General features: G+C 40.7%; 1 protein-coding gene across 10 annotated transcripts in view; it reads left to right on the forward strand.

The window, feature by feature from the left end:
• The window catches only part of DGKG (diacylglycerol kinase gamma), a 298,101-nt gene that overhangs the window by 10,852 nt on the left and 274,080 nt on the right, over window positions 1-13,169 (forward strand). For all 10 annotated transcript variants that reach the window (XM_056819855.1, XM_056819854.1, XM_056819858.1 and 7 more), the window contains exons 2-4: window positions 10,278-10,673; window positions 11,308-11,384; window positions 12,981-13,146. In XM_056819855.1, coding sequence (XP_056675833.1) covers window positions 10,607-10,673; window positions 11,308-11,384; window positions 12,981-13,146 — 310 coding nt within the window. In that variant the 5' untranslated portion in view covers window positions 10,278-10,606. The remainder of the gene's footprint in view (window positions 1-10,277; window positions 10,674-11,307; window positions 11,385-12,980; window positions 13,147-13,169) is intronic.

Consider the following 13,169-nt stretch of genomic DNA (forward strand, 5'->3'; position numbering starts at 1 on the left):
GAAATTACTTGCCCAAGATTACCAGCTGGTTTGTGGCAACTATTCTGTGCAGAGGCTGTTTGGGATCATAGGGAGAACATTAGACTAAAAGTCAAGAAAGGCCTGTGTTCAAATCCCACCTTTGACACTAGTTTTGTGACTTTGGGAAAAATACTTCACCTGTGTGAGCCTCAATTTCTTCATGTATAAAATGAGGATGATAGTGGACATTGAGAGGTAGAATGGAATAGTGAATGGGAAGAATGCTGGGCCTGAAATAAGGAGGGCCTGGGTCCAACTCTCATTTCAAATTCTTATCAGCTGTATGTTGTTGTTTACTCATTTTTTAGTTGTTTCTGACTCTCTGAGACTCCATTTGGAATTTTCTTGGCAGAAATGCTAGAGCACTTTGCTGTTTCCTTCTCCATGCCATTTTAGTGATGAGGAAACCAAGACTATCTGGGTGAAGTGACTTGCCCAGGGTCACAGAGTCAGTAAATATCGAAGGCCAAATTTGAATATAGTCTTCCTGATTCTAGGCTAGCACTCTACCCACTGTGCCACTTAGCTGTCTTCTAGAGGGTTACTCTCAGCAAATAAAGAATCTTGAGCATCAGATCATGGTATATGTACGGTACTCCATTTTCCTTGGCCAGGCATTTTTGGCAAAGTTCATAGATGGTTTTCCCAAGGAAGATCATTAAAGACAGAGTCATGAAATGGGTCAAAATATCTTTCATCAGTTCTTTCCTTGACCTCATGGGACTTGGAATCTCTAATGAGAAATCTTTGATGTAAGAACTTGCTATACTATACATAGATCATGTTCAAAGAAACCCTTGAGGTTCTCTGCTAGGGACCAGCATTGATGAATTGTCAGTATATTAGTAAACAGCTCTAGACCATCTCCACTAAGTACTCATCACAACTATGAACACTTGTAAAGGTTAAAATCATGGTTGAGACTGAATGTAATAATTATATTTGGTCACCAAGGATTTTATTTATAAAATCCTAATGAAACACCCAAACTCAGCTGGAAATTTTATGGTGATTTAATTGATATAGTGGAGGAGATTAAGAAGAAAGAAGAAGGAAGGGGCTAGTACCAGGCAGGAAGATTAGGAGATCTGGAAAGTAAGGTTTTGAGTGTGAAGGAGGAAAGAATCAGCCTGACCTCCAAAGGGGCTCAGCTAAGATGCCCGAACCTGAATCAGCTCAAGGGCAAAACTTACCACCAACACTCCAAGATGTTGAAACGCCTAGCACACTCTCAGCCAGAGTCCTCTCCATGGAAAGAGGAAGAGAGAGGAAGTGACGTCCCTCATATGGACGGTTTTACGTCACTTTCCTGCGTCTCACATGTACCAATGATCACTTAGCTTGACTTAGGACAGCCCAGGGGTCTGTCCTTTTTTCTGCACATGTCTGTTGAAGGCCATTTCCTCAGATAATTAAATCTTGAGTTTGATACAGACCTTCCTAATCTTTTTAAACTAAGAAGAATGGAGAAATCTAGAGTTTCCAAGACCTGATTCTGTTATTCCAAGTATCTTCATTGATACTGATCAAGAAATAGCCAAATCAGATCTTCTAAAGTACAGTCTGATTAGGATGGAATAGTTTTAAAGTTCACACATGATAATAGAAGAATGGGATTCCAAAAATTAATCTGGAAATGTCTCAATAGAACACATATCAGTATACACAAAATAAGGGTGGGGATGAGAATGGGACCTGTGATTTCACTCTACCAATACAAAGGGACATTTTTTCTATAACTTAGAATCCCTAAGAATGGCCAGGGGCAACCGCTTTGTAGATCACACAATCAGTATATCAGAATCAGAAATGGAACCCAGGCCTTCCTGGTTTCTAGACCAGCTTTCCACACTAAACCACGATAACTCTCAAATACATTCAGGGCATCTAGATGACTCAGTGGATAGAGAGCCAGGTCTAGAGACAAGAGATCCTGGGTTCAAATCTAGCTTCAGATACGTCCTGACTGTGTGATCCTGAGCAAATCACTTAACCCTTCATTGTCTAACCCTCACTACATTTCTCCCTTGGAACTAATATACAGCATTAATCCTAAGAAGAAAAGAAAGGGTTTTTAAAAAGTAGGAAAGTGAAACTTGTGGAGAGCTATTGGGGAAACTAGGATTTCCAGCAAGCAAAGGTTAGAGTGAAATGCATTCCACTTCCCCTATACAAAGGCAGGGAGATGGAGCATCATGGCTAAAGCCAATTTGGTTGAGATTTTGTAAATTAAATAAAATTATTAAACATATATAGTAAAATTGAGAGGAAAGTTTGAACATAGGTTGTGAAATGTTTTAAAAGTCAGAGATATTTGTATTTGCCCCTAGAGGAAGCTCTTGGAGTTTACTGGAGACAGTGACAAGGTCTGACTTATATTTTAGGGAAATAACGTTAGCAACTCTGTGGATGATGGATTGCCATTGGGAAAAGTTCAAGGCAGTGAGGCCAGTAAGGAGATTGTTGCATTGATCCAGGTATGCAGCAATGAGGATTTGAAAGAAGGTAGCTGCAATAGAGATGTACAATAAGGTGCTCAGGCACACCAATTCTCATGATCATTCCTATATGTAGCATACCAGGCATGTTGGCATCTGGGAAGTATGATTGACGTATTGATATTGTATTACCAGACACATGGTCAGACCTCTTGATAGTCATTGTATGGAAAGGGACAGGCGGAAGCACTAGCAAAGGATGGGCAAATTCACACTGCCTCAGCTCCGAGTACCTTCATTAGCATAGCATGGTTCTATTGGCTGGGACTACACTCATTTGCAAACCGTGGTTGGATTAATCCCCACCTCTTTGATGTCCTCATTGTCAATTCAACCAGTGTTAAAGCCTATGTCATGTTACCTATTCTTTGATCCACATTCCTAAAAACCTTCAAAAAAGTTCATGCAACAAGCATGAACTCCCTCTGTTCCCTCCTCCACTCTCAGTCTAACTCTTAGTAGCTCTTACTAGTCCTTCACTAGCTCTCTCCCACTTCACTCCCTCTCTCCCTTTGTTCCCTCCTCTCCTCTTACTCTCTTGCTTCACTGTATCTCTTTCATAGCGACATGGTTGCCCCCAGTGCCTCGGCACCAGGGAGTTGTGACTCCCCCCTTTTCTAGCCACGTTGTCTCCCCCAAAGCAGACTCTCTTGTCTAGGAGTATCAAAGGGTTGATACTTCCCACCTATTCTCTTGTTCCTCTCATTTCCTTGGAGTTTGTGTTACTCATGTGTTCTAACTTGCTGCCTTTGAATTGTCTTTGAGTCATTATTATTCTTCCATTTCCTTAGCTTCCTCTCTCTACCTCAGGTTATTACCCACAGATGAATGTTGTAGTACTCCCGTAGGGGGTCGCTATACTGTATTTCTTAAAGTGAGTGATTTTATTTTTTTTAATTGTTCATTTATTCATTTTAAGTATTTTTTCCATGGTTACATGATTCCTGTTCTTTCCCTCCCCTTTTCCCTCACCCCTCCCAGAGTCAACAAGCAATTCCACTGGGTTATACATGTATTATCAATCAATACCTATTTCTATATTATACATTTTTGTAATGGGGTGATCTTTTAGAAACTAAAACCCCAAATCCTTTATCCATGTAAACAAGTGATAAATCATATGTTTTCCTTCCATGTTTCTGCTCCCACAGTTCTTTCTCTGGATATGGACAGCATTCTTTCTCACAAGTTCCTCTGGATTATCCTGGAACATTGCATTACTATCAGTAGCAAAGTCAATTGCATTTGATCATCCCACAATGTTTCACTCTCAGTGTACACTGCTTTCCTGGTTCTGCTCATTTTGTTCTGCATCAGTTCATGGAGGTCTTTCAAACTTGTATGGAAATCAAGGAGTTTATCATTCTCTATAGCACAAGAGTATTCCATCACCATCATATAGCAAAATTTATACAGCCATTCCCCAATCAAGGGGCACCCCCACATTTTCCCTTTTTTGCTACCACAAAGAGCATGGCTATGAGTATTTTTGTACAAACATTTTTCATTGTATTGTTATCTCTTAAAGTTAGCGATCTTGTTATTTAACTACTTAGCAACCTTCTCTGGCTCCCCATTTCCTACAAGGGAAAACAAGTCTATATTTCTTATCTTGTCATTTAGGGCCATGCACAATATAACCTCATCCTACCTTCTCACCCTTATCTTTCAATAATTCTCTTCACAAATGAGGGGATGTTCCTCCATTGGGCAATGGCTGAACAAATTGTGGTATATGATGGTGGTGGAATATTATTGTGCTATAAGGATTGATGATCTGGAGGATTTCTATATGAACTGGGAGAACCTCATTGAACTGATGCAGAGTGAAGTGAGCAGAACAAAGAGAATATTGTACACAGAAAGTAAAACATTGTAGAACTATCTAATGTGATGGACTTTGCTACTAGTAGCAATGCAACAAACCAGGACATTCCTGAAGGACTGATGTGAAAGAATGCTAACCACATTGAGAGAAAGAACCGTGGGAGTAGAAATGCAAAAGAAGAAAATATGACATCACTTATCACATGTATTTTTGGGTATGTTATTTGAGGTTTAGGCTTTAAAAGATTGCTCAATAGCAAAAATGAATAATCTGAAAATAGGTATCAAGTGATAACATTTGTACAGAGTGGGGAGGGAAGAGGGAAGGGTAAGAAAATTAATCAAGTAAACATGGGAAAATATTTTAAAATTAAAAATTACAAAATTTATAAAAATTTATAAAATTAATTCCCTTCACAAACCCTCTCTCAGACATATTGATCTAATCACTGTCCCCTGAATAAATCTTTTCCTTCTTTTTAAAAAATATTTTTATTGATATTATGTTTCTGACATCCTCTCAGAGAGCCATCCCATATGACAAACAGTAATTTCTAGAGAGAGAAAAAAACATCAATACAAATGATTAATACACTGAAAAAGTCCAAAAGCATATGATGTGTATAAGGATGATATTAGAAAATAAGTATTGTTTATACTAGTTTAGAGATAAGAAGTAGAGAAGCTGGCTTGAGAAAGAATTGGAGTTTGAAGCAAATATGAGACAGAGTGTTAATTTCAAATGTTGACAGTTTAATGGTTTTTTCTGTGACCTGTTACTCTCTCTGGGTGTGAGAGTTGGTCTCTGGCAGTTGGCAGAGTCACACAAAGAAAGAGACTCACTAGGTAACCTCTTTCTTCTTTTTCCTCCTCCTTCTCCTCCTCTTCCTCCTCCTCCTCTTCCTTCAAGGATTTGCATTTAACAGTACATCAAGAATCACAGGATCTATGCCCTTCCATAGATTCATACTAAGGCAAGCAGGAATAAAGTGCTGGTGACTGAGAAAGGGCAGGCATTCAGGAAAGGTTTTGGTGACAGTCAATCTGCCTAGCCCTCTTCTCTATTTTGTGGCTAAACTTTCCCATAAGTCCATGCTCCACTAAGCATTTAATGTTCCTAGAGCACAGGGTCTGATCCTGTCCCCCTCATCCCCCACTCAATACATTTCCAATGGCTACTAATCATTTCCAGGATCAAATAGAAACTCCTATGGCATTCAAAGACCTTCATAACCTAATCCCCTCCAACCTTTCCAGTCTTTTCCCACAAACTCTGTGATCCAGTGACATTGTTTTTCCTTCTATTCTTTGTACAAGACACTCACCTCAAGGCAGCTAGATGGCACAGTGGATAGTACTATTCCTGGACTCAGGAGGACCTGAGTTCAAATTTGACCCCAGATACTTCCCAGTTGTGTGATCCTGAGCAAGTCATTTAGCCCAGTTTGTCTAGACTTTGCCCTTCTGCTTAGAGTTGTTACTGGGACAGAAAGTAAGGATTAAAAAAAAAAAACAACCAAGACATTCATCTCCATATTCCTGCCATTTTCACTGGCTGTCTCCATATGCTTGGAATTCTTTCTTTCCTCATCTCTATTTCTTGGATTCCCTGGCTTCCTTCAAGTTCCAGTAAAAATCCCATATTCTGCAGGAAGCTTTCCCTGATGCCCTTTAATGCTCTTCCCTCTTCTGATTACCTCCAATTTACCCTGAAAAACTCTCATTTGTACATAGTTGTTTTCATGTTATCTCCCCCATTAGATTGTAAATTTGAGAGGAGGGACTGTCTTCTGCCCTTCTTTGTATACTCAGCACTTTGGACAGTACCTGGTATATAGAAGGCATTTAATAAATGTTTATTGATTGATTGGTTGGTGTGACCTCAGTTAAGCCCTGATGAAAACTAAGGATCCCAAAAGGAATAAAGATGAGGCCATTGAAAGCACAGGGGAGAACCTTTGCAAAGATGGGATGACAACTCTGATATAGGTGCCATTCTTATCTCCAATTTATATATGAGGAAACTAAGACCTAAGGAAGTGAAATGACTTGTCCATAGTCACTCAAGGAATTAGTATCTGAGACAGGATTCAAACCCAAGTCTTTCTGATTCCAAGTTCAGGACCTTAGCCACTATACCACCTATACCTCTTATTCAGCCATAAGTTGCCTCAGTTTATCTCTGAGCTCTGAGATTATGTCAATTTTTGTTCTATGTTCTATGATGTCAGAAGGGAAAAGATTGATCTTGCCCATTGGTAAGGGGAAAGGGATTGAGATTAAGGAGGCCTTCCCAGAGGATTTGAAAAGGACTTCAAAGAAAGACAACAAACTTTCCTTCATCAAAGGATGATTGGCCCTGTGTAAACCTTAAAATTTCTTAGACTTATGAATGTTGGAAATTTCCCCATTGGGAAATTTCATACTTGAAAAAATTTCCTACTGATAGTAAGAACTCTATTGGAATATGAAACTCCTTGGCATGGGAGGATCCTTCTCCTCCCTACTTAAGACTACTTTAGGACAGAAACCTTTTGCTAAACAATGGAAAGGGCTTTGACCTATGCTTAAGCATAGATCAGGAAGTTCTTTGAGTCATGATTGATTTTAGAATTGATACAATAGAGATACTTGGAATGACAGAACCAGGTCTTGGAAACTACAATCTCCACCCTACTCAGAGTAACAGGATTTAGGAAGGGCTGCAGCAAAGATCAAGATTTAATTATATTGAGAATATGACCTTCAACAGACATACACAAAGGAGAGAGACCTCTGGGCTGTCCTGGGTTAAGCTAGAGCCACCATTGGCACAGGGGAGACAGGGATAATGATTGGTAGATATGAGAACTGAGGGGAGGGAACTTTGATTGTTTCCTGAAAGATAGAGGGGTCTGAGGATTGAGGTGGTGGCTCTGAAGGAGGACTGAGGAGTTTTTGCTCTGAAGGAGGAGAGTTCCTGGAGGGGGAGTTTTTGCTCGGAAGGAGGTCTGAGAGGAGAGAGGTCCTGGAGGGAGAGCTCCTGGACAGGTCTTGAAGGAGGCTGTGGAAGGAGAACTCAGGAGGAGTCAGGAGGAGAATTCTCTGGAAACATTTCTTGAAAGGTGGCTCTCTTGAAGGTGGAGCCTGAGGTTGGCATGAGAAGCCTTACCTAGAGAGATCTTGGGTGAGTGATAAAACCAACTGACTGATTTATTCATTCTTATTCCTTTCTTCCTTTCTCTCTTTTTCTATTGATTAATCAGTGTATTATAAATTAAATTTCTCTATAAAACCCAGTTGGCTTGAGCATATTCATAAATTGGGAATATATTCCCTGGCGACCATCTTATATTTATATAAAACCAAGACATAGTAGAAAACATATTTCAGCAGTCATAATTGTTATATATTTCCCTTGCTCCCAAATATTTTAATTATCACAGTTTATGGCTCCCACTCTCTTATCTACAACTATTTAACGCTCAAAACTATTTTAAATCTAACACCTGAGAGTACAGAGGACAGAGGACAGAGGATTTCCCAAATTGACTAGAGCTAAGATGACCCTAGAGGAGGATCATGGGAAGTGAGGCTGGGAAAGCAGATTAGTTGCAGATGTGTACCATAAGAAAACAAGAGTTTTGAAGGGTCTATGCTTTCCCTTTTGATAAGTTCACACTTCTTAGGAGGTCCAGGTCAACAAATAGTACTCTTAAGCAACAGCCTGCTAATTGGTGACCTAAGTAGAGAAATGAAACCCCAAAAAATGTCTCTTACTTCCCAAAGGGGATTCGTTTATGTTTTGGAGAAATCCATCTGAGTCAATGAACTATAGAAGACTTTACCTCCGCTGCAATCTAGTGGGATCAGAGAGTGCCTTCTCTGTAATTGATTAACTCATAGTTCTGCCCTTGGAAGGGGCTTCAGAAGCCATCTAGTACAATCCCCTCATTTTAGAGATGAAGAAGCAAGCTGGTGGAGATGAGCTAGATCTGAGCTCTAAAAGTAAAAGGGATCTCAGGGACGATCCACTCTAACCCCCTCATCTTCCTGGTGAGGAAACTATGCCCAAGGAAACTTAAGTGATTTCTCCAAAATCACACTATTGATAAGTGTAAGAGGTCAGCTTTGAACTCAGGTCCTCTGACTTCAGAATCAATGCTTTTTCTACTTCGCCTCACTGCACCCCACCCACTTTCCATTGTTGTGGTGATGGTCATTATCATCAACATTGCCATTCTGGTAGAGTCCCAGAATTTTCCATTTACTCAGTAATCACCCTCTACAAATGCAACTCAACAACTTGGTCTTAATTGAGCCACCTAGGATTCTACAAAATTAGATGACTTGCCCAGGGTCACAAAGGCTTCATGTGTCAAAGGTGGGTTTTAAACCCAAGTCTTCTAAGTTCCCAAGTTACCTCTCTACCCACCTTTTTTGGGCACTCAAGATACAAAGGCAAAAAAAGGTAGTCCCTGTTCTCAAAGAGTTTACATTCTCTTGAGAGAATCTGCGTGACTTTAGACCAGATTCTTCAGCTTTTGCTCAGTTTCTTCCTCCATAAAACAAACCCACTTTGATATAATTTGATATAATTCCTTATGGGTCCCTTCTTAGCTTTAAAATATGATGATCCTTCTCTTCTAATCTAATACAGGAAACTCTTCTAAAGTATAAATGAATGAATAAAGATCTGGTAGACTATGGCAGGTACTCTGCTGAACACTAGAGATAAAAACAGAAAATCAGGACCATCCTCCCTCTCAAGGAGTTCACATTTTAACTGAGAGACATTGCATATCAGTGTTCAACTGCAGGGTGGGTGGCAGGCACTTCTTTCTATAGGGTCAACAGTAGAACAAATAAAAGTACAAGGTCCACAGACCTTTACAGGGTAAATGGCAATGCCAGTTGTCTGAAGAGCACAGCATCTGAGTAATTGATATGGCTAAGTGGTGCTCCATCTTCATTACTTCTTCTTTGTGAGTGATCTGTAAGGACCCACGTTTGTGCTGCCCCTATTGTGAGGAGAGAAGACTGGGATCTGAGCAGGATATGTGTATGGAAGGACTCCCTCAGGACTCATCCTCGGGACCAGGGAACCAAAGGATAAACCACTTGTAACCGATATAAATGAATCATTAATGGCGGAGTTTCATGGATCAGTCATGCGGATATTTGGGGGTGGAGTTCTTCCCTGTACCCCTTAAATCACATCGCACATTACTAAACATATCCCATAGATAGTGACTGTCCAAGCTTCCCATGCATTCATCCCACAGGGCCCCCCATAATCTCTCATTACCCACATCACCCATAAAAATTAGCCTAGATTTCATCTTCTAAAGTACAGTCTGATTAGGATGGAGTAGTTTTAGAATTCACAAGGTATGTCACTGCTTACCACCCAAGCTCTGTGTGACCTTCTCCGCTGAGGGCCCTTCCAACTCTAGACTTATGATTCTGTGATCCTTTTAGGGCTCCCTCATTGCTTCCTAGAAGTTCTGACCTCAAGACATGCCTTTATTCCTTTGGCAGAAAATCAGTGGGCATATTTCATGGGAGAGGCAGCAAGATATGTTGGAAAGAACAATGGTATTGAATTCCAACAGTCACTAACTCTTGGGTGAACTTGAATAATTGACTTCATGCCTATGGGCCTCAATTTCCTCATCTTCACAATGAAACAGTCATATTAGATGGCCTGAAATGGCCCTTCCAGCTCTAAATAGGTAGCTGCTCTATTTTTTTCCTTTCTTTTAAAATCTTTGTTACAAGAGATGGCTTGCTGGGGATGGGGAGAGGGTGGCATAAGTTTGAAAGTAAAATTGATCAAAAACCAATAAGTATCAATCAAGAAAAAACCTAAAGGAATGTAAGCAAATGAAATGAAAAAGAGGGAAGCCAATAAATCACTGTATGACTAATTCACTTCTTCCTTCCTCCTAGACAAGAAAGAGGCAAGATTCTGGGTCCCTAGTAGAGTTTTTACAGAGTTATTCCATGGAATTTACCTTGGATGTGGCTATAAACATGTTACCTGAGGAATAGTAGAAGCTCTTACCTGTATTCTGGTGGTGGACTAAGAGAAATGCCTCTTGAAGATGCTATCAAGAAGTAATAATGGAAACAATAGGACCTACAACTATAGCACTCACTGTACTGGAGCAATGAACACCGGCAAGGCTTAAGATCAAAGGAGCAACTTGAGGCCAGGCAGACTGTCCCACTCTAGTCCAGCAGTGGTCACTAGGATTCTTCAAGGATTTACCTGAAAGATGAGTGATGGGCTGTGGAACTCCCTCAGTCCCAATGAATTCAAGCAACTCCAGAAATATTCAGAATGTGAGTATCCTGGTTAAGCCATGGGAAAAATGAAGTTATCTCTTGTTTGGGGAAGGTTTTCATTGGATAATAGAGCAGTAGAGAGAGACACAGAGTGGTATAGGGGATAGAGGGCTGGCATTGGAATGATAAATTCTTGTGCTCATCCTGTGCCTAATGTACCATAATTGTATGACTATGGGCAGTCATGTGGCACAGTGGATAAAGTACGAAGCCTGGAGTCAGCCTGGAGTTTTAATCCAGTCTCAGACACTTATTAGCTGTGTGACTCTGGGCAAGTTGCTTTTACCCTGTTGGCCTCAGTTTCCTCATATGTAAAATGAGCTGAGAAAGGAAATGGCAAACTACTCTGGTGTCTTTGCTAAGAAAACCCCAAATGGAGTCACAGAGAGTCAGATACAACTGAAAACGACTGAACAATAAATTCCAGTTCATATTCTCAGGGAACTGGCATTCTGTTTATCTTGAGAAGCTGGCATTCTGGGAAGAAATATCATCAGCATGTATTGATATCAGAATATCAACCAGGCAGTCTTGGTGTGGGGGGTGCTAGCAGCCCAAAGGTCCCAAGATTTAGGGCTCCTGTACTCCTTTTCTTACAATTTCCCAAAATCCATGGGTTTTGTTTCCCTAGATTCTAACTATAAGTTAAAAGATATCTTGGAAGACTTATACGGGTCAGAGCAGGAAATATCGCATCACCTAGATATGGTAAGAAGCTTTTGATCAGATTTTTCAATAAAAAGTTTTTCACAGTCCAGAAGTGATTTCATTAATATAATGAACTCCCAGAGGAAAAATTCCACCCACCAATTCAGGTTACAGACCAGCATTTACCACATACCTCATAGTCTTGGAGAGTTTCCTAGAACACTTGAATCTCTTTTCCATCTCCTACTGTGCACATGTAACTGCACAGAAGGCAGATATCTGTGGTTCTAGGAGATGGGGAAAGTGAGAGCAATAGTTGGAGCAACAGAAAGTGCTCTCAAAGCTGGTGTATATTATCTGATGGATCACAAGACAGTTTTCAGAGCAGGGAACATGAAAGCTGGAAGGAGCAGTAATTGTCAGGGATGTAGCTCCTCAGGGTTTTAGGGACACCCTGAGAGATTTGAGGATTTCTCTTCTTTAAGGCTATTGCCTTTGTTCCCTTCTTTCAATGTTAGCTACAGTGTGCCTAGCACCCCAATTCTTAGCCACCCAATATCAATTTCTTTTAAAGATATAACAGTAACAAAAGGGCAAATGTTTGCCTTCAACGTTTGAGGCACACACTCCCTCTATCCTAACTCAGTATCTAGAAGAATGGACTCCTTCTTTGCTTAGTTATAGTGTAGGTCCAACCAAGTTCATGTCCAAATTCAGCATCTCTGCTAGGGGTATCCCTGTTTCAACTATCACTGGCTGGGTCCCAAAGGCACTCCTGGTTTCTCATGATATTATTGCTGAACTGGCTGCAAGGCCTTCTGGATTCCCAGAGCCTTGACCTCATAAGGTCAGAGAGTACAGATTTATCTCCTTAATCTAAAATGGAAGCATAAATATTAAGACAAAAGACAAGAGGCCCATCCCCACCAAGCCACGTGTTGGCCTTGGAGGACAGAGATCCTCAGAGGCCTCAACCCTTACATCCTGAGGTCTCCCTCAGCGAAGGAGTCAAACCAAGAGAGGGCAGCCAGAGAGAGTCAATGGACTGATTGGAGTGGAAGTTCTGGTTCCTGGGCTTTTGAAGCCCCCATCTCAATTCCAGCTACCCAAACAATGGAAAGGATTTCTCCTTACCACCAGTAAGCAGACCAGTTGCAAAATGGTTTTGCCCATTTATACACAGTTTACACATCCTCAGGTACCTTCAAGATACTTCTATGACATTATCGTTACAACTCTCCTAGAAGCAGACTCTCCAGCCTCTCCCTCTCTCTCTGCCTTTGAGATAGCTTCAGAGGGACTCTTGTGTGATGAAAGTTCAGCAACTTTCATCTGTGACCTGATGCATGGAGGTGGCACCTTCATGACTCCCTTCATGAAGAATTCTTAATCTGGGGGTTGAAAACTTAAAAAAAAAATTAGTACTACATTTCTATTTAATTGACTTAACCAGGATCTGAACACATGCCATCATACTCCATATCACCCACCCTCTCCACAACATAACTCTGGAATTTCTTCTCCTTTTTCCTTTTCTAATCTCTTTATTTCCCCTTATGCCCTTTCCCTCTGCCTTTCTTCACTCTTCCTTTGCCCCTTTCCTCTCTTCTTCCTCCATCTATCAAAATAACAGCCTCTCTTCTCCTCTCCTCTTAGCCCATTAACTTTGAAGCATTCAAGGCCTTCATGAGAATGTACTTCCAGGAGGACATCCCTGAAGAATTCTGTAAGCATCTTTTCCTGTCCTTCAAAAGCAAGAACCTCCAGCAACCCTCAAAGCTCGAGATAAGTTCCAGTGTCTCCCAAGTCAAAGCTACTTTTGGTAAATCCCTTTGAAGGACCTTG

Source organism: Monodelphis domestica, chromosome 2 (genome assembly GCF_027887165.1).
Source record: "Monodelphis domestica isolate mMonDom1 chromosome 2, mMonDom1.pri, whole genome shotgun sequence".
Taxonomy (NCBI): Eukaryota; Metazoa; Chordata; class Mammalia; order Didelphimorphia; family Didelphidae; genus Monodelphis; species Monodelphis domestica.